The sequence below is a fragment of the Poecile atricapillus genome, chromosome 3 (genome assembly GCF_030490865.1).
Source record: "Poecile atricapillus isolate bPoeAtr1 chromosome 3, bPoeAtr1.hap1, whole genome shotgun sequence".
In the NCBI taxonomy this organism is placed as follows: domain Eukaryota; kingdom Metazoa; phylum Chordata; class Aves; order Passeriformes; family Paridae; genus Poecile; species Poecile atricapillus.
The window spans coordinates 35,572,747-35,595,339 of NC_081251.1; the positions used below are offsets into that span (position 1 = coordinate 35,572,747).

Sequence of the window (22,593 nt, forward strand, 5' to 3'; positions counted from 1 at the left end):
GGCTGATTGCCCAGCTGTCTTTTTTGATGTCATCCTGTAATTTCATACACTGAGAGATTTTTGTGAAATTAATTTGACTTTTGCTGGTAACAGATAAAATAAATTTAAATAAAAAGTACAGACATTTTATTTACTTACAATTGGTATTAAATTTTAATGTCTTTATTGCATAAAGGTATTTTTTAACTTAAAATTTAAATTATTTACAACAAAATATACAAGGCAATGTTAAAATGTCACATGTCCATTACACAGTGCACAGCAGATCCAACTGGGTGTCCACTCACATCCAGCTTGACACAGAGCTTGCTTCCTTTGGACCCTGTTAAACAGGAAAGGGGGGAAATATACTTACTAAGTTTGAAAATGTGTATTTACATGGAAATGACTGAAATGAGCTGCAATGATTAATGGTATCTGAAAACATCCACTTAAAACCAGAGTTAAGAAGATGGAAGGCTACTGGGTTTTAGTACTATTTCTCAAAATAGATGTTTTCTTCTTTCTCTACAAGTTCTCACCTCCCCCATTCCTAACTGCTATATACAGTTTTCTTAACACAGCAATTTTCTGCTCTGCAAATTGTACTGGAGAGATACTTTTTCAACTGGATTTCTTTCCTTAATCTGCTCAGAATACTTCTTTTCCCTTTCAGCTATCCCTTTTCCTTGTATCCTGTCTGACAGACTCCCAAGGGACAGGCTGTACACCATCTCAGAGGAGTTTTTCAGCTCTTGGAGCTTGCTCACTTACACATGCTGCCATCAAACACAGCGCACATCAAGTGATCCAGCATATATCCGCACTGGAACGTGCAGCAGGAAATACCTTCAAGATACCAATCTCAAGAGTGGGAAGTAGACTGACATCCTCACTAAGGAAGATCTTCTCATTTCTCCCATCACTCTTTTCCCTGCCAAAGGAGCAGTGCTCAAAACACAACTTCTGGGATGTTCAGTTTCCCCTTTAAAAGCTGACTGACTGAAATGTTTTTCCATTCTTCACTGCAACTACAAAAACATTTTGGTACGAAGCAACTCAAAAAGGACCACTCTATGCTGGTCAGAGAGATCAGGCATTGGACTGATTCCCCCCAATACAATGGATAGATAAGTAAGAACCAGTCATTACTTTTAAACTTCCCCACTGCAGTTGCTGGGAAGAAACAATTCTCTTTCCAAGTGGCTGCACAGTGCCAAGTGTCTGCAGTGATTTTGTCAAAATGTTTTTACAGCTCTGGATGAAAACCACTGCCATCCCTCCATCCATACTCTCTCCACCTTGCATTTCCCCTCTCAATCCTGGTACACTGAAAATCAGGTCCCACTTCCAAACATCACAGATGCAGCATTTTGTTCTGTATTATCTGAAATAAGGAAATAGCTGAAGTATTTTTCTTCCTTCCTGTACTTAAATCTGGGCTGCCCTTGCTCTGTCCTCACCAGCTTCAGACAGAAGGGACAGAGGACAGAGGAGCCCACCCCTCACCTATGCCACTACACCAGGAGCAAAGGTGGCATTAGAGGTCCCTCCTCAGCAGGTGGTTATGAAACACTGCACAGCAGCACTGAACAGTGTCAGTTACACAGGAAAAAAAACAGATTAAGAAGTAGAAAAATATTTTCCTGATTTACCTTGAATAATCTTTCTCTTGATTTGTTTTTGAAGAGAAAATATTTTCCCCATTAAATATACACAGCTATGAAATCACAGCATGGCTGGGGTTGGATGGTGCCTCTGGAGGTCACCTGGTCTAGACCTCCTGCAGGGCCATCTGGAGATGCTCAGGACCATGTCCAGACAGCTTTTAAGTATCTCCAAGGATGAGCATCCCACAGCATCCCTGAGCAACCTGTGACAGTGTTTGGTCACCCTCACGGTGAAGAAGTGTTGAGGTTGACAGGGAACCTCTGGTGTTTCAGGTTGTGCCTGTTGCCACTGGTCCTGTTAGTGGGCGCCACTTGTTCTGTCCTCTTTGTACCATCCCCTCAGGTATTTATAGACATCATTAAGACCCTCTGAGCTTTCTCTTATCCAGCCTGAAGAGTCCCTGCTCTCTAGCCCCTTCTCATAGGAGATATGCTCCAGTTTCTTCATCATCCTCACGGCTCTCCACGAGATTCATTCCAGTATATCCACACCTACCTTGTACTGGGGAGCCCAGACCTGGACACAGTACCCCAGGTGTGGCCCCACCAGTGCTGAGCAGAGGGGCAGCACCACCTCCGTCGACCTGCTGGCAACACTGCTCCTATTGCAGCCCAGGATACCATCAGCCTTTTGTCCAACTTTGCGTCTGTCCAGCTGGCTGGCCCCCAGCCCATCCTGGCACCTGGGGTTGTTCTTCCCCAGGAACAGGACTTTGCACTTCCCTTTGTTAAGTTCATGGGGTTCCTGCCGGTCTATTTCTCCAGCCTGCTAGGTCCCTTTGGAAGGTAGCATGGCCCTCTGGTGCATCAGCCACTCCTCCCAGTTTTGTGTCATCATCAGCCTTTGCACACTGTCCCATCATCCAGATCATTAATGAATATATTAAACAGGACTGGAGCCACCAGTGACCCCTTGGATAATTCCCTTGCTAGTGGCCTGCTTCCAATTAGACTTCATTCCACTGATCACCACTCTCTGGGCCTGACTGATACTTTAAAGACTATCCAAATGCCACTCATTTTTTTCCATAATCAACTGAAGATTATGTTCCAATACCTATATATAATTAGCTGCTGAGATACAAAACCAGTTCAGCAGAGTAAAACAGCAGGGCTGTCAAGTCTTTTTTTCTGCACTCAAGTTCCCAGGCTACTTCCTCAGTCAGCTGGGTCCTCTTCCACCTGTTTTTAGCTGTCTGAACACTGGCTTGAGGAGGGCAGCTACAGAGCTGAAGCACAAAGTAGGTCAGACTTGCTGAGCCAGCTTAATTTCACTGAAAACAGTGGAAGTGTCCTGGCTTGTTCCACTGTCTTGCACTTGTTTCTGTTTGTCATGCAAAACAAATTGCTGCTGGCACTCCACAGTTCTCAGGCACAGGGTTCATGCAACAAACATTTATTGCTAGTGAGGGGGTTCTCCTAACTTGTTTAGGGTTTTGTTTTTTACTAGCTAACTAGCAGGTATCTTACTGCTTGCCATGAAGACTAAACTAAAATTACTACGTAAAAATCTGTGAAGGTTTGATATACATAAGTACAAATATAAGACAGATCCCAAACCTAATGACATGCATTTACACAGCAATTTCTGCTGTGCAAATCCTTTCTCCTTTATTCGGATAGCTGAAATTAACATTGCAGCGACCAAACCAGAGGTAAGAAATCCTCCTGCCAGATATTCTCCAGAAAAATGCTGCAGCTTGACCTGAGTTTTGCATGCAGAATTCCCTTCCTAAATTGGGAAATGCATAAAATAGAGTGGAGACAAATCAGTCAAAGAGAAAGGCACAGAGATCCCAACTGCTGTTATCTGTCCAAGTCTACTGAAAGGCAGCTCAGACTTGCTGCATGCTAAACAAATGGGCCCGAGCTGACTCGGAAAGAGCTAATTATCCAAAATGTAAGTAATCCAGATTTCAATTATTTCGACATACTGGAAAAACACCTCTTTTCTCCAAAATTCAGAATTAATATTAGTAATTGAGAACAAGAGCAAAAATGCACCAGTGACCAGACTCAGTAGCAGCCTGAAGAATTCTACAGCTCTTGAAAGGAGTTAGCACATACCTTACTCAGCTCTGGAAAGAGCTCTTGAATCCCAATGTCCAGCAGAACATAAGTTAACTAAAAGAAAATACAGAAAATTAAGTAGACTCCAAGGCAAAACCAAGGGTTTTTTATTCTTAATTCTGAGTAACAGCCCACTCCTCTGCTATATCAAACAATCGCTTCAGGAAATCCTGTGCCAGAAGGCAAATTTGACACATGTTATAAGTTACCTGTTTGTTGAGCACTGGTTGTTGCAGTCCATCAAACAGAAGCCTGATGCCTTCATATTTAGCCTCTTCCCCAATGCACTTGCCTATTAAATCTAGACCAAATTCCAAAAACAAATACACAAGTCATGAGGAAGCACTGCAAAGCAGCTTTATGATGCAGTTATAGAACTCCAATAATCAACAAGAAAAAAAACTGCTTAAATTAAAGAAAGAGTTCAATATTTTTTCTTCTCAAATGGGAAAAAAAAACCAAACCCCACTTTTGGGTTCATCCTTTTCTACTCCCTTTCCTTCAGGGCTCCACACCTAAGTAATTACTACACTTTTTATAATATAAATGTTTTTATAATATAAATGCATAAATTTATTCTAATGCAATATTTAATAAACCCCAAGCTGATTTTTTAGAATTACTCTCAATTAAATGGTCCCCTCTTTCCTAGTTTATACAGTGCAAGGAGAGCTCAAATGTACCTTCCAGCTTAATCATGTGCCTTTTTTAATACATTTTTCATCTGGATAAAATACAAACTGTAGGAACATTCAAAAGATGAAAAATTATGGTATTAAGCAGATGTGTAAAGCTCTATTTCCATCACCATGTCTTTAATAATCACTATGTTACAACCTTAGTCAGCAACACTTAAATGAAAAAACTGAGCTGCTGGATTTTTATACCTGGTATTCCAGTCAACTCAAATCTCAGCAGCCCAAGTGTTATTTGATTTGGAAAGATAGTATGACTGTATTTGGGTTAAATATCTGCTTGAACAATTAACCACACTCATAGAGGCAGTCATGGAATACAGAACCTGGAATATATTTCATCATTTCTTCAAAAGTCTGCTTTGCTCGTTTCTGTTTATCCTGGGGAGAGCGAGGCTCAGTGTTCTCACAGAACACGGCATCTGCAGCGAAGACACATTGAAAAAAAATATATCTTTAGGCTGCTACACATCACTGACACAAAATGTGTTTCAGATTGTGGCTTCAAAACTGAACCTCTTCTCTGTATTGTGTTGATATAAAGGGAATTCTAGTCTTGTCAGATCACACTTTTTTCTCACACTAGCCCCATCAAATCCAGAATACCACCCCAGTTTGAAGGACAATCATCTTTTCACAATTTGTTTCCATTCATTTCAAAGTTTAAAGCATTCTCTCCTAGGTTTGGATCAATTCTACTTTAGGTTAGTTATGATCTCCCTACTCACAATTTCCCTTCTGCTTTCAAAACTATAAGCAGTGATTACACGTTGTGCTAAAGCACTGTCTGGAACTGTCAAAAACTTCAAATTTACCTATGAATGAGAGAGCAAGAATTACTATTCATCTGACATAACAGGTGCTCAGTTTTGGTCTTAGGCTCTGAAAGTCTTACTGCACTCCTTTTTTGCCTTTCACAAGCTTCATTTTTGATTTGATAAGAACACAGCTGTCTTGACTCCAGAGTTTTGGCCAGATACATAGCTTGGATCAGACTGCAGTCAGGTAATACGCTACAGTTGCAAGGTAATTTAAAAACTTTTTTTAGTCACTCTCCCCTTCCCTTACTTGAAAGTGAGGAACACTCTAGCCCACTCAAGAGCCAACCACAACAAAGGGAACAGAAAAATTAACAATGGAACACTGATGTAGTATACAAGTGAAGTAACTTGATGACTTCATGAAACATTTGTGCTGATACACTGAACCACCTTTATTCAGTTTTTCTTGTTCCTTGCACACCTGAGCAATGACTATTCATAATGCTTTTCTTCTGTAATCATCACTGACAGACAACATATGTGACTCAACATCTTTCCACAAGCTTTCAAGTTAGTCCAGGCTCACTTGATTTTTAATACTCCACCAGCATTAGTCAGCATTGCAAAGTATAGCACTCAGCAACTTCACTGAAGAGATTTCAAACACCAGACTAAAGCAGTATTTTTTTATCAAGGATGTAACTATTACTGACCTCTCAGCAGTGTTATCAGAGAAACCAACCGGTGCTCCTCAAATAGCTGTTCTAACTTGCTATGCAAGTAATAGTCTGTGTAAAGTTCCAATGTATTTTTGAAGAGAATTCTTCCTCCCATCAAGAGATGATGCAGCCAGTCAGGAATGCGGAAAACTACCCTACCTGGAAAGTCACAGCAACATCTATGAGTAGTAACATATGTGAGGGTCTCCTAATATTCATGATAAAATCATAATTTATTCAAAATAAAAGAAAAAAAAAAAGTCTGCAAGCAAGAATACTTCAGTTTTGTTAGTGCAGCACTGAAAATATCGGTATTCTTCACAGTGCTTATCAAATACTTCCTTTAGCTATCTCTATTAATTTAACAATTCCAGTTCCCAGAGTCTACCAGCAGCCTAGACCTGAGAAAAGGGATGAGACCTACTCTCATAAACTCATGCTACTGAGATGCAGAAAGACGGAGACATAACAAAGCAACTAAGAAATGATGAATGATAAATTACATTTTAGCACCACAATAAAGTCTTCTAAGGAACGACCATGTTACTAAATTACATATTAGCTCGAACATGTTGAGTTATATATGACTGGTACAATAGAACTTCATTTCTTACCAGAGACTGTGAACTTTGTATTTGGCATGAAGTATATGAATAATTAAGAGAAATCACTTCTTACCAACATACATTAAGTAGTCATAGACTCCTTCTACAGTCATCATTTCCATGAAGTAGTTCTGATTTTGTCGTCTTTCTGTATTCTCAGACCGGTTTGCATTATTCTTGAATAAATCATTAAAAAGCTAAAAACAGAAACATAAGACTGAAATCACTGCATTCAAAGGCAAAAGGATAGCCACCAGTTCTTTGGGTTGATTTCTTTTTATAGAAGTAGCTTCTTTCCAGACCTTTCAAAGAACCAATATGGGGTGTTAATTTGTTTCAGGTTTTGTTTTTCATATCTTTCACTTTCCAATAAAGAGCACATCACATGTTGCCATGATACACAAGAACCAAAATACCTGGGTTCAGAACAAGTCAGCACTGAGATAGTAATCTGTGAGCCTTTCTGTTCCCACTGCCTTCTTCCAATCTAAACAATTGTGTTATTGTATGCATCTAGACTTTTATCACAGGCTATGATTTCCTTGATACACCCTGTTCTGAAAATGAGGGGCTAAGAGGATACAGAGTTTTCTGCCTTAAACCACAAGGGAAGCCTATAACATCAAAGTATTCCTAAAACTTCCTGTAAGTTTCCACTTTGAAAGAAATACAATGGCTTCTAGACAAAATATACAAGTTTTTTAGATAGAGAAATATCTTCTTCCCCTGCCAGCTTAATTATTTATAGTAAAATCTTTATGAACTAATACTTGGGCTTCTTTACATTTTTCTTATTTCTCAATTAAATTCCTTTAGACTTCTACTCTACATCATCACCTTCCTCCCTGATCTCTCTATTTCCTTGCCTTTGGTTCCTTCTGAAAAGATGCTCTAATTCTTGCAAAACTCCAAGAGCCTCTTCTCGGCACACTAAAAGGGGACCCAAGCCACCTTAGGTAGCAGCCCTTGCCTCTCCTGCCCCCAAGTCTGTGAATCCCAACAGAAGGAAAGGAAAAAGTCTCTAAATCCTGATGCTTTCTGTGTTCAATACCTAGCAATCCTTACTAGCAATTTATTTTAAATTAACTTATCCCAAAAACAGTTATGTCTAGATATAAAATAGAATTTATACAAAATACTCTGTATTATGCCAGGGCTCTAAAAAAAATATTAGACCTAGAAGCAAATGCAACATAATCATAGAATCACCTAGGCTAAGGTGATTGCCGCTCACAGAGGTTGTTTTTTTTTAACCACTCCCAAAATAACATTAGTTCCAAGGAACAGGAATTTGCTTGTATGTGTTTCACTTTCTGTACTGCAATTCTCCCCAAAATAAATAAAGCCCAAAACATGCAAATCAAAACAATCTCTGAACCACGCAAGTCTCTAAAGAGAATGCTTTGCACTCTTAGGAAAAATTACATCAGGACATCTGGCAAGACTCACGTTTTTGACGTGTATTCTTTAGGCCCTCTCTTTTGTTAAGTGCTGAGCTGCTGCTATTACCTGCACAAGATTCACTCAAACTAAACAACACCAACTTATTACATAAATTACATAAAACGACAAATACGGCTAATGCACTGGTGGATGACTGGTATCCAGGAATGTAACAAACCTAAAAAGAACATGTAACTATTCGCACCTATTTTATGGAAGCATCCCTGGTAGGTTAACACACTCCGTATGAACTGAAGTCTACATCCTCCTAAATACTGAAACCAGAACAGCAGAAAAACCTTAGCTGTAGTATTGTAACTTAAACAAGAGCCTCCTTTATTTTTTAGATACACCCCATGACCTGACAGAGGTGATGCATACTGAGCCAACTCAAAGCAGCCCACTGTGCAATGTAGATATAGATTCAGAGCAGTGTCTGGAGGCCAAACTAAATCATTAATAGCAATCTGGTAGGTAACCTATAAAAAAATCAAACATGAAGGGCAGCTTAAGGCAAAGCTTTTTGACTTTCAAGTGTGATTTCCACTTTCACATCAAACCAGAAGCAGTGTCTTCTGAATGCTGACTGTACCTCCATACATGGATAATCTGTGTTGCACCTTAAGCAGTAATGATTCTTTGATCAGAGGCACACTTTGAAAGCATTTCAGAATGCAATCTGCAGCAGCCATAATACTAAGTGGCATTAGACCTCTACTTCCATGTTTTACACTTTCCAGTATCTTGGCTCAGGAGAAATTCTAGTGAAAAACACACAATTGGTTATCTAGTACAGAAGTTGAGATTATACTCACAATTCAGATAAGCACGGGATTTTGCTTTAGATGTTTTTGTGCATGTTAATATTTGAGACTAACACCACAAACCTCAATGCTATCATTAGGTAATCTTTAAAGATTAAACAGTAATTACAATTATAACCACAAAATATTTTTAAAAGGTTTACAATGAGGAAATTACATGAATTAGTATTGATTAATAATGGGAGTCAAGCCCTTGAAGTCAGCGAAAGACAAAAGGCCTGTATTTAGAAAAAACCAAAGTAATCCCTTAGTATTTATTTATAGTACAATAGGCTATCATACCTTATTGGGAAAAGCAAACAAAGGAAGCATGAATGCTCATATAAAGTGCCTCACAGAAAAAAAAGTTACTCAATGATGAGTGCATATGCAAACATATACCCATACACTCCAGCACAGGGGTGAACTGTACAAAAACAATACCATGACTATCAACAATATCTACTGCCAGAAGTATAAACCTCTGTCCTGCTCTTCCTGCTCATTTAAAAAGTACAGAGGATTATATCAAAATGGTAAGAAGAAAGATTGTATGCAGTGTCTGAATCCTATCAGTCAGTGTAAGTGACCACGTCTTCCTCCAAGCAGCTACTCCAAAACATGTATTATAGTGTTGGTGCTCCAAAAACAGCTTTTATTGCTTTTGGCAGGCCATCACAAGCCAGCAGAACAATGCCTTTATTGGCATATTTTGCAAAGTCTGCATCAGCTGAGAAGTCCTGACCTATTATAGCAAGTCTGACAAAAGTATGTTCAGAAGACAATCAAGCTGCTTACAGACCTCCAGAACAGAAATATGGCCAGAAATCCTGCTAGTGCCCCTAGGAGGGGGAAGAAGAGCATTTTGTTCACTTGGTTTTTTTTTAACCAGGTTAAAATCTACTGTTTTTTTTTTAACCAAGCAGGTTGGTAACTCTTGTTCTAGTGTATCTGAGACCGAATTAAAACCAATTGCTCCTCATTATACTGGGGTTGACTACCCACATTCATTGTGCATTTTTAACTAGAAGCCCTTCCACCAGTATCTAAAACAGACAAACATACACATGCCCCAGGAATATTCAAAAGGAAGGAGCACGAAGATCTGTCAGAGCACTAGGCACATTTCTGACTGGGCCTGCCCAGACAGACCTTCAGGGATTTCTTATGCAGGCTGCTGAGGAGGAGGGAGCCTGCATGTACCCCACTCGTGGCAGCACAAGCACAGGGGAACGTCCATTGTAATCTGACCCCAGTTCAACATGTTAAAACTGAAATAAACAGATCTGTGTCAGAAAAAACACATGGTGGCAATACAAGCATTAGCTGGAAATAGACTGCCACTTACCAAAAAATTGAATTGCATGTCCTTCTCACAGATGCACACCCAGGAAGTGCTAACCTTTTGTCTCTTTGACTGCCTGCCAGATCTCCACACAAACTCCATACAGGCAGCTCACACAGTCCTGGTACAGACATTTGGCATTCACCTCCTTCACCAGAAGTGAGGTGCCTCACTACTGCACAGCAGTTACCACACAGAATCACAGAATGGAAGGGATGTCAAAGATCACCTAGTCCCAGGCCCCTGCCATGGGCAGGGACACCTTTCACTAGACCAGGCTGCTCAGAGCTCCATCCAACCTGGCATACTTCCAGGAATGAGGAATCCACAACCTCTCTGAGCAACCTGTTCCAGCACCTCACCAACCTCACACTTACACACTTTTTCCTAATATCTAATCTAAACCTACTCTCAGTTCCATTTCCCCTTGTCCTGTCACTAAATGCTCTTGTAAAAGTTCCGCTCAATCTTTCTTGTAGGCTCCCCTCAGGGACTGGAAGGCTGCACATCTGCACAAAGATGTCATGTCTCACAACAGAAGTGGAAGCACAGAACTGAACAACTTAAGTCCATGCCACACATATCAGGGGAGTAGGAAAGTGTTACTCCAGTCTACCTTTGGTCTGGCCTTTGGACTGAACACCCTCAGTGTCTGCATTCCTAGACAGAATTTCCCAGCTTGGCTTCATCTGAAATAATTTTAGTTAATGAGTTCTAGCTTGCTAGTATGAGAGAAAATGTATGGTCAGTTTTCCCCACTTCTCTAAAATGGGAAAGGAACATGACTTACTGTACCTTCTTGTTATTTTCAGAAGTGGGACTCAAAATGGTAAGTTCAGGCCTGCTTGGTTTAGGCTTGGGAGATTCACAGGAGTTGATAAAATTCATGATGAATGGCTCTAAATGCTGACCTTTCTGAAAAAAGATATGAGTGACCTGTCACTTGCTTAATTATAGGAAAGTAGAAACAAAAACAACAAAAAAAGAATTTTCAAACAAAGTTTTGATTAGCCTGTAATTTGGTAATCTTGTAAAATTAACTAATGAAGTTAAGATATTGGCAACCTGAAAGACTTACCTCTTTCATTAGCTTTCCTGGAACAGATTTTATGATTTTACCTATAATTAGAAACAAACAAACACTTTCTGTCATGACTGTCTGATTTGAAAGACATTTTGCTCTGCTAGATTTTATGTACTTATTGTCTAGTAGTTATTTAAAAATACAACAATTTTTAAAAATCTGCTTGTTTTTTTTTTTATTTGGCACAAAATCCTATGAAAATAGTCTTGTACATAACCAGCCTGTAGTAGTGATTAGGACTCTTCAAGAAAGGATAGTTAAAAACCATTAAAAGACATTAAAACATACAGATTATTAATCTGGATACCTTTAAAAAAACTCCCCAACAAAATACTGTAGGTCTGCCTTTTAACTCTAGAAGAGTTTAAACATATATAGCTCTAGCATTGTAACAGCAGTACTGCTACAACACCAGCACAGGCAAAATTCCCTGTATAGAATCATAAACATTTACCACAGAAGAAATCAAGGTAACTCAGATTCTGTTCTTTCTGTGGAAAAATCAGCAAATGTGGAGAGATTCTGGGTGAAGCCAGCCCAAAACCCCTGCTGAGTAAAATTTTCTAAATTGGACAGGTTACAGATGTGGCCTTAACAATCAGCTCTTGTGTCCTGATAAGGCTATGAGGATACGGCACAGTGACTTTGAATGCTGCAAAATGGAAGTGTCTAGGACTGGCTTTATTTTAAGTACTACAGTTACAGTAATATTTTTCTTATCTACATGTAATTAAATTTGGAATTTACATCAGAAGATATGTACAATGATCAAATGGTAACAATAAAAACTCTCATCCTCACAAAAAGCCCTGCTGAAATGCCAAGACTTGTTATAATGCCCTTTATGGAACTGAAGCACAGTCTCAGGTAAGAAGTGCACTGGTGTAAACACCACAATTATAAGCTTTTATAAGGATGTATGGCTGGATCTAGAAGGAAGACCTGAAACCAAAACCAATCCTTTTGACTGGAGACTGAGAAAAGAAATCCCACTCAACAACTGATGAGGCAGATTAAGAGAAGGGCTGCCCCAGCAGGACAACACTGCGACCGGGAGCTGCAGAAATGCAGCGGCGCAGCTCAGACATGGCTCTCTGGGACCACACTGACACAAGTGGCACAAAACATGAAGACAGAATGACCATGAGGTTGACCTGACCAGCTCAGGGCCACTATTCTGAGACAGCTACATTGCTGCCAAGTCACACTACAGTTGACTTTTTCTATTTATTATGAACTACTGTCATTAGACATTAGAATTTCTCCATTTCCATTTGACCTGCCTGTATCACACACACTGCTGCCTCGAATTCTATTAATTAGCTCATGTTGGAAAAGATCTTAACACCAACCAATACTAGAAATATAAAATATTGTAGTTTTCAGAATAAAATAAGAGGATGTTAATAAATTAAAATCCAAAGGTAGTCTTGTAAGTGTTTATGCCATCTCATCTGCAAACAATGACAGACACACGCAGATTTGACTTGTGACAATACCAGAAATTTTCTTGAACAATGAAATTTTTAAGAGAAACCTTATCATCTTGCTTGCTGACACAAAAATTCAAAAGCAACCACTTAAAACACTTTTTACCAAAATTTCAAAATGTCTTTTTTTTTCTTCAAGGAAGAAGTATCCTGCTTGCTGAGCTATAATTTTAAGGGCTGTGAAGGAGCAGAGTTCTTATTTCCTACATTACCAAGAGTTATGTATTCATTACTACTGGCATTCACAGAACCACAGAATTCAATCACAGCATCCATGGCATTACTATTTGTCAGCATAAAGAAGTAGCATATTACATACCAAGATTCACATCAGGCAACATTTTATCAAGAAACTGAGTCTCTCCTCCATTAGGGGACAGGAAGTCAGCTAAAAGCTGGCTGTTGCTTAGTTCTGGATGCTGAAGAAGTTTCTTTGAGACAGAAGGAACAAAAGAAATATAAGCACTTTTAAATTAATCTTTAAAAATCTGTCTCTGCATAGCAAAAAGACATTCAAGAAGCATTATACTGCCACATATATTGCCATTTGCAAGAGATTTCTGTTTTTAGTCATGTGAAACTTTAACATTGCCCACTTGAATCCTTTCTCTAACTATAAAGTTACTTGGAAATAAATGAACCAAAAACCCCAGATATTCTTTTTTTTTAGTTTCATATAATTAGTTTTAGAATATTCTTTCCTCCAAATGTCTGTTTGATACCTGAAGATATTCCTGAAACTCTTCTCTCTTGGATTTTAAGAACTCGTAGTTCTTGGGGCCAATGATTCTCTTTGATGGAAGCTGAGCATCAGGAAATGTACCTAATAAAGATATCAAGGAGATTAAATTATACTTGCAATGCAGTAAGCACTGAGTATTTTAAATTTCAGCTAAGTAATGAATGGTAATCACAGCAGGGGGAAAATGGCTTTTCAAATGATGGAGAACATACCATGAAATTCCGTAAGCTTTGATTCAAGCACGTAAAATTCAAGATATCTCCTGTAGACAGACCAGTGTTCAGGTTCATGTCCAACTGGAGAAAAAAAAAGTTAAAAACAAACCATGTTTTATGGCACCTGAGAGACAAAATTAGCAACAGCAAACATATGCTGGATTATGATAAGAAAAACCTGAATTACATTAGCCCCCCACCCTATTGTAGTAACAAACTTTAAGGTACTTTTAGTGTTACAGTAAAATGCATAACTGGTAGACAGATATGGTACTAGCAAGGAAATTATCACCACATTTATGGGATCCCAGCAATTTAAACAATGGAGTGCTGCATAACTTTAACATTTAAGATGGCTGACTATATTAGATCTATTTTCAAACTTCTATCCAAATGAATTACAGAAATAGCACTTGTTGAATACATTCCTCTGCACCACTAGCTTGAATGCTGATCATTCTTAATGCTATCACTGAAGATATCACTAAATGCCTCTTAAATACTGCTTATTGTGGAAGTATTAGTCTCACTAACACAAATCCCAGCAGCCTTAGGATGTTGCTGTTTTTCCCCACTCCACATGGACATATTGCTATCTAGATACAGTTAAACTAACTGCAAGCCACAACAGATCGTAACAAGCAAAACATTTTCATTTCCTAAGAACTGATTTTAAGGGTATATAAAAACTTACTTGTTGTTCATTATTCCAAAGTTCAGAGTGGATGAAAAAAAACGTTCCAGGTGTTTATTAATATCAATTTTAAGGTAAGTATTTTTGGAAAGAGAACATCTCAAACTTTAGCATGAAGTCTAAATAGAACTGATTCATGCTGAGGAGTCAGTTCTCAGCCTGCAAACACTAAATGTGATCATTTATCTCTCTAACTCATTTTCTTGGAACTTTCAAGCCATTATTTTGAAATCAGAAAAATACATACACAAAACACGCTGCAAAAGCCATCAGAATACGGCACACTAGAATACTCTGAGTTCACTTTCAAATGCCACTTTATTTTTCTGCCACATTGCATACCTGCCCTCCTATCATTTCTCTCTACATCAATGCAGAATACAGGAATTCTCTCTTTTCTGTCTTTTCTTTCCAAGGAGGGATCATCAAAAAAATCAACATATGGGATGCTGATCTTCCATGCAGCCAGGTTGCGGGGTGTATTTGGGGTGGTAACAGCCTCCTCAGGAGAATCATCTTCCATCACCATAACACCTTCTTCAATCTGTCAGGATTCAAGCACAGAGATCTCCAGCTCTATTTTAATTGGTACAGTCTACCTCTGTTTCTAACCAATTCCTTCCTCTTCCCTTTTTCAAATTTTCCATTCATCCCCCAGCTGTGGTTCAGGTAATGATATCTCGTGCAGTGAATTTTACCATTGGCTCTATTCATGGCTGTTTAGCATGGAAGAAAAACACTGACTGAGACATCCAAGGCAAATAAGAAAGGACAACAGGCTCCTGATCTATAGAGAAAATGCTGCATCACAGACCAACTTGACAGCAATTTCCCCACTATGTTATTTATGGTTTAAATTTCTTGTGACAGGCTGCAGATGAAGAGCCCTGCACGAAGCCTTGTGCAAGCCTTACTACCCGGAATTGGAGAAAAAGTCATTGCTTACAAAAATATCTGACACTACTACTTTTGGTACTTCTCCATATTAAAACAATAAGCTCAGAAGCACAGAAACTGGGGGTGTGACCTTGGCTTGTGAATGAATACAGGGAAGACAAGGCAACTTAATCAGAAGCCAGCACATGAAAATTGACAACAGCAGTAATGGTTTTACTCACAAAGTCATCTTCTCCTTCATTTAAGTTATAGTTAGGCAACATAGCTCCTTCCATTGCAGAACTCTTGAATACACCCTTTATTTTGTTCCCTATTTTGCTGATTCCAAATGATTCTCCTCTCTTCTGTGTGGTCCTAGGATTACAGAAGCCACAGTTCATAAAGTTCACAGTTCACACATGGCGTATTATCACACAGCTGCTCATTAGGCTGTTGCACACCCTTTGCAGATAACAGAAACAACTCTATAAACAGCTAGCCAATATATTAATTAAAATACGTTTATGGTAAAACTGTTCTCCGATCAATCAGCAAAATTTCTTGATTACACTTTTAAGAGACATGGGATTCTCATGTGCTTAACCACAAGTAAACTCTTACAATAGTATCCCAGTAATTCATGACACAGAATAAACAATTAGCTAGGTAAAACAACTTTGTTTTGACAGAAGAAACTGTGGTATTGCTACAGGCATGTACATCAAGTAGGTCATTAACTTCATCCTTTTCCACCTACTTGTATTTAAATATTTATCCTTTTGCCAAATGTAGATGCATTTTTTAAATGGAATTTTACAAGCACATATCATTCAAGATAGATCTCAGTTTTTAAGCAGCAGAGACAGACGAAAGGCATGTGCAAGGAGCAAGACTGAGCATGAGCGATAACAGATGCAACTGAAGAATCCTGGCTGGAAGAGCCAGTCTGACTTAAAGACGGAGAGTTTTTAAAGTCTTGCCACTTACGACAAAGTGTCCAAAAACCAACAAACCAGGTACAAAAAAAAAAATACTTGGGCAGCAAGCACACTCCTTACTGAGGTAACAGATTTTTGTTATTCTTACACACTTACACAAGTCCTGACACTGACAAATACTTATTGCATAGAAATGCTAATAATTCTGGGATGAAAAATGTTTCAGTGGAAATCAGCCTGAAGTTAGTTAAGGTGATGCAATATACACAGTTGAGAGACAAGTTAAAAAACAATACAGTGAACTGCAGAATCAAACATCCAAAACAAATTTATAGGCTGATATTAGATGTACAGTTAGTATTTCACAGGACAGAAAAATCCTGCATCTTTTTCCCCTAGAACAAGAAACTACTGCCTGCTGGGAGTACAAAGAGAACAGCAGCAAGCAGGTAAAGCATTTTCATCATTCATAAAACCATGCAGACAACATCAACTGCTGACTCCAAACATGCATGTGCATGTTACTAATAACCTTCCTGTTTATAATTTTACACAGACTGCGTACCTGACTTAAGTTGCGTAAATAACCCACTGTTTTTCCAAATCTTTTGCTTCTTCTATCTCATATAATCATCAGCTCCAAAGCATACTGGCACCATCTATTTTAATTATCTCCTCTATGCAGACAAGGCTGCTAGGCTGCTTGCAGTCCAAATCCATATTTGAACAATTTTACTCCATTCTTGAGCAACTTCCGCTACACGTTACTGCGCTGAACTGAGCTGTTTCACATAACAGACCTTACCTGAATCACATTCAAGTGCTTTTAATGCTGGGCTAAAATACACAGACCTTGATCAGACAAAACTAGCTTTTCTGGAAGGCTAATATTTCAGACCTCTGGCTTAACCTTGAAGGGAGTTTTCATCACTCCTCTGAAAACTAGTGCAGTTTTCAAGAGTTTGAGCAAAAGCATTGATTTGCACAAGGTCAGCGATTTGATAATCGGAGGACTCCAGTCTCAAAGCAGTTCTTTCCCACACTGACCATGCTCCAGGTGAAGGCAGCATTCACCTGTGCCTGTAGATAGCTGTATGGAGCCACAGCTCAACCTGACAGCTAGGAACCAACCCCTCCAGCCCCAATGCAGAGCCCAAAGATCACACCACGTGAATAAAAACCAATCACTGAACTGGACAAGTATAAAGTGACAAACTAGAATAGGACTCTCTTCACAGGAAGAGACAAATTCAGAACAAACACTGGTGAATGAGAGGGTATACAGACACTCTCCACAATATCTGGAGAGAACACAGGATTGGTTTGGCAAAAATCCTTCATCACAGATCACATTAGATGAGCGTGGAAAAGAAATCTGTGGATTGACAGACAACCGGATGACTTGACATTTCAAAGAAATGAAGCAATAAAAATATATATATACAAAAGGTATCACAATGAAAATCTAATGGATTCACTGGCTAAACAGAAATAGAAGAAAGACCCTGAGACTAGGTAGAGGGAAAGAGATGGGACTAGGATAGGGGCAGGTTCAAGATATGAAGGACCAAAGATGACAGGAGGTAGCCAGTTTAGAACAGAGACCAGATTTTTTTTTTAAGACCAGTCAACCAATATATATATATACACATCAAAAACCTGCTGGAAAAACATCCCACTCCCTCTACTGCTAATCCATATAATAGCATTATTAGACCATCATTCTATAGTTGCCTTCTCAGGAGGAGTCTCTGTGCAGTCTACAGGCTCCAACATTCCTGAAGAATGGATGTGACAACAAGAGTTTGGAACAGCTCTTTTTTTTTTTTTAAACATTCCAAAAGTAACACATATCTAACATTAAAACAATTATTGTTTACTCTATAACAGGGAATTGCAGACTGAAGACTGCAGCAGTCCACTGTGCACTGTGGCATTCTTTAATCATGGATGGTTGCAAAATCATTTTCCCACAGGATGCCCGCCTCACTCAGTGCACTGAACAGATCTTGGCAGGTGATGAGCCAGGGTTATGCAGAACGATGCTGTGAACCTCTCTGGGTCAAGAAGGACCAGAGCAGTTGTATATATCAGACAAGCCAGATATCAACATGCATGTGGAGTCATAGTAACATTTCCTTTGGCTGACTAAAATCCCAACACACAGTTAGGAGAAATGCCGAGCACATATTGCTGCACTTGAAAATCAGTGAGCTGCATTTATAACTCAAGAACTCCTTATTGCTCAACAATCAAGCAAGTTATAGCTCAACACGCTGAACTGGCACAGAAAATATAAAAGCATCTAATTTCCTTGATTTTTAAACTGAAAAATTAAGTTGAAAAATTTCCCCTCATGACTAGTACGAGAAATCTATGTCATACTGATGCTCTGATAAATTCTAAGAAAAAGTCCATAAGGAAAATATTATTTTCTGAGTTTGGATATCATGTATTTAAAGACGCATGAATAATGAGAAAGCAACCACTGGACAGCTACTAAGGCATTAGTGAGTAGTCACATACTACCTACAGCAAATTATAAAAAAATAGCATATGTTGTCATCCAACCTGTAGCAAGAGAAGCTGCAGAGAGAACTAATTTCGGCAACTGTTGGATTTGAGTGCTTAAAAATCATAAAATGGTTATATTTGCATGCGATGGTAGACAATGATCACTCCAGATACAGCTTGCAAGATAAAACAAGCACATAAGTGGATAACAATATGACATGGAGAAAAGGGAATTTTGGAGCAGCTAGCAGTCACAAGTAAAAAAAAAATGTTTCAAGCTCTGCAAATATATTTCAAAACAAATGACAACAGACAGACCGTTCACAACAGTGTTAATGTACAGCAAACACACGAAATTAGTAATTAAGCAATTTCTAAACACTTGTTAAGAAGACATGGGGAGTAAAGCTTTTTGTGAGGAGAAATGCACCTCAGTCCAGAGAAGACAGTCATGTCTTTTAAAAATAAAATGAACAGTTAATTACGATTATAAAGACTGATGAAGTCATGGGAGATGCAGCATAACTAACACACAACATTTATTGAGTGTTAGACTTACCGCAAGTCATCCAAACTCAGGCTACTTCTGCAACAACAGGCAAATAAATTACCTCAGAGCCCATCAGGAAATAAAAATAAAACAAAACCAAAACACCAAAAGAATCCAAACCAAAGCAAATTTGACAGACCTATCCCAACAAAACTGAATAGCTTTGATCATCACCATGGGTTAAGAAAAGAGATAAGTGGTACAGTTAGGAGTTCCTGACCTAGAATCCTAAGAAAGTAAAATGTGAACAGTATCTGCACATCTCATCATCACAAGCCCAGTAACATCAGTTACTGAAACATTCAGGAGCTTCAGCACAAGCAACCACCAATTAATGGAGAACAACTTTCATTCTTAGAGTTATCTGTAATGCCAAATAGCCAGATAACTTTTCCTATTACCTATGTTCAGATGTCATGTAGGAATCCAGCTCATTTGGCCAATATAATGAAAAGGCTGTGGACTTACTTCATGCAATAATACACGCCCTCTCTCCCTCTGTATTACTGTAGTATATACATATATAACACAGTATAATACAGTATAGTATCTGTATAAGTTATGGTAAGAGCCACTATTTAAAATTAAAGTATCTTTTTTAAAATTTTTATTTCACAAATTTTAAGAACTGTCATGTATTTTTGACATTCTACATATAACCTGGTACATAGAACCAATGGTACATCAACCCAGTAATTCCAATTGAGATGTTTAAATGAATTAACTAGAAACACTGTCACCACACACAGGAGTTTAATTCATTGCAGCTTCTGAAGAATTCTGGACAAACTGATAGGGGATAAAAATATTAAAATTTTAGATTCTGTTTTACAGAAGGGTCTGTTTGTAAGACACCCTACACTGTCTTTGGCTGTGTTAACTGTGAAAGTGTAAATATAACCTACCAGGTTAGAAATGATGGTGACTATTACATTGCATAGAACTTTTCACAGACTTAATTTCATGGGTTTTACTCCTAACCACTCCCTGAAATTGTTAGTATGTTTTCTCCATGGCCCCTTAACTTGAAAAATTCATTAATTTCACTGCTATTCAAATATGAGAAACCAGGATGTGTCTATTTCTGTTTGTGGTTATGGTATGTAAAAAATCAAGATATATATATACAGTAATCCAGAAATCTGAGAATTTATACTACATAACTGCTTTTCTTTCTTTGTTAGACTTCCAACACAGACTACATTTAAGTAATGTAGTAATGTATTATAAATACATAAATGTGAGAGAGGGAGAGGGTATTCTTGTTGTCTCTTCCATGCTATCCAAATTAAGTTGACAGAACTGGAACTTGAAACATCAGTTGTCATTGGCCACACACATTAAACATTCGGTAATAAACATCAGTTACAGAGTTAAAACTGATGACAAACACAATTGGTTATCAAGTTGTCAGAATGCTCTCAGTGTGACTTCTTTACACTCCAGAAACCCTTGACACTGCCCACCTATTGCCTTAATAGTTTTCATAGCACAGTATTTGTCCTATCTGTCTGCAAAAAGCTATGATTGTTCTGTACAGTTCAAAGAAGTGATTCAAACCAAAAATTACACAGATGTCACTTCTTCCTACCTTTCCACCTATATTTTCTAGAAGCTGTAATTTTCTTGTCTTGCAATAAGGAAAATGTTTCCACACATTACCCATATGCACCTTCCACTGGGATTTCATACCTACTTTTTGATCTGATCTTTTAACCAGCAGTACCTATGCAGTACACACACAGTACCCATAGCAAAGTACATCAAAAATATGAGAAACAAAACTCATCTCTTTGCATGTAATTACTTTCAAGTGGAACTAATGCTAGAAAAAGAAAGAGAAGGCAGAACAAAATATATGGAATAACATCTGAAATAATTCTGTGAGAAACCTTGATTTTTCCCCATCCCCTTGGCAGTGACTGCATACAATTCTGCAGAGGGAAAATCCAAAGCAACAGGCAAACTACTTGCAAGATAGGACCTCTGTTTCATGGAAATAATCACTGAGGTACCTACAGTATCTTGTACTGTAAACGAGCATGTATACTGAGGGCATTCAAATTGTTCTAAAATGTAAATCAGATACATTGTCAGTAATGCTACAGATGCTATTTAAGAATATGCTGCAACAGCCCCCAAACAAAATTTGTTTATTTTGTAGCCAGAGGTGCATTTTAAAAACTCCAGGCAGAAATGGCCTGTAACTTCCTCCTTTCTGTTTTTAAAAGCAAAGCACCAAAGAGGTGACCTACACGTTTTCATATTTTAACTAGATTTAAGAAGTGCATGACAGAGTACTGCCAACCCCTGATATGAATAATTTTGGGGAATAAACCAGATTTAAAAGTCTAGGTGAAACCCCATAGCCATCTTCAACAGAAGCTGACGTGTGTTTAAGGTCACCCTACATGGAGCACTGTGTGGGAAAGGAATGCAGTTTGGGCTAGCTGCCTTCATTTCATGTCTCTTTGTTAAGAAACAGAAGCTTGCCAGCACCACTGTGAGACAGCACTTCAGCAAAGCTCCAGAGCCAGGCCTACACAAACTATAAAGACCACATGAAAGATGTCACCAATGGAGACATAATAAAGAGAAAAATCGTGCCATTTTTGAAGAACAGGAGCAGGGAAGAAAGGTATGTGCCAGTAATACAAGTCTTAGAGTAGGCTGTTACACAGGAGTTTGCTGTCAGGTGTAACTCTAACGAAAGCAGAAAATGTTAAATTAATCACTGTTACTCCTCTAGAAGAGGACAAGCATTAGCATTTTCCACAGTGCCATGCATCTTATTTTATACCAAGAAAGAAAGCCTATCCAAATTAAAGACTGTCTCACTGAAGTTTTCCTTCTTTTGCCTAGACCATAAGAGAAATTCAGTTGGGCTAGTCCACAACTGTCAAAGCCTTCCAAGACAAAGTGAAACACAAGATTTTATGAGACCTCAAGGTTTATCAACACAGCCCAAGCCAACAGCGGAAAATCACCCATCCCCACCACAGGAGAGGCTCTTCTCCTCCACAGGCCCAAGCCCAGAAACATGGCTTCTGATGCTACATTTCTGCAATGGAGTTGGGGGACAGAAAACACATTTGATCTAGGAGAAGTGGCAAATCCTCCCTGCCACAGTAAGAGGAGATTCCCCATCAAATAACCAGGTTGGTTTGACATAGGGTGCACTGTACCTATCCCTGTAACATCTCAAATCCAAGAAGACAGAGCTTGGCACTACTAAAATGGTATTACATATACACAGTCAATTAAATCACCACTTTATTTTCATATAATCTTATTCTCACTGCATATTTTTTTTCCCTTCCCTCTTTTCAAATGTTGAGGTCTAAATCACGTTTTAAATTCTTTAATGTGAAATACTTAAAGAGATGTTTTACAAAATATT

The 22,593-nt window shown here is 38.5% G+C and overlaps 1 protein-coding gene across 5 annotated transcripts in view; it reads right to left on the minus strand.

The window, feature by feature from the left end:
• Positions 1 to 124: 124 nt before the first annotated feature.
• Positions 125 to 22,593, minus strand: part of SNX14 (sorting nexin 14) — a 45,168-nt gene continuing 22,699 nt past the window's right edge. For 2 of the 5 annotated variants that reach the window (XM_058834453.1, XM_058834452.1), the window contains exons 16-29: positions 19,203 to 19,229; positions 15,434 to 15,566; positions 14,658 to 14,859; positions 13,619 to 13,702; positions 13,387 to 13,487; positions 12,984 to 13,095; positions 11,169 to 11,209; positions 10,886 to 11,005; positions 6,573 to 6,696; positions 5,889 to 6,053; positions 4,741 to 4,836; positions 3,929 to 4,020; positions 3,717 to 3,773; positions 125 to 322 (exon numbers count right to left, since the gene is read on the minus strand). In XM_058834453.1, the coding sequence (XP_058690436.1) occupies positions 284 to 322; positions 3,717 to 3,773; positions 3,929 to 4,020; positions 4,741 to 4,836; positions 5,889 to 6,053; positions 6,573 to 6,696; positions 10,886 to 11,005; positions 11,169 to 11,209; positions 12,984 to 13,095; positions 13,387 to 13,487; positions 13,619 to 13,702; positions 14,658 to 14,859; positions 15,434 to 15,566; positions 19,203 to 19,229 (1,393 nt within the window). In that variant the 3' untranslated portion in view covers positions 125 to 283. The remainder of the gene's footprint in view (positions 323 to 3,716; positions 3,774 to 3,928; positions 4,021 to 4,740; positions 4,837 to 5,888; positions 6,054 to 6,572; positions 6,697 to 10,885; positions 11,006 to 11,168; positions 11,210 to 12,983; positions 13,096 to 13,386; positions 13,488 to 13,618; positions 13,703 to 14,657; positions 14,860 to 15,433; positions 15,567 to 19,202; positions 19,230 to 22,593) is intronic. The other 3 variants (XM_058834455.1, XM_058834456.1, XM_058834454.1) reach the window with 2 other exon arrangements.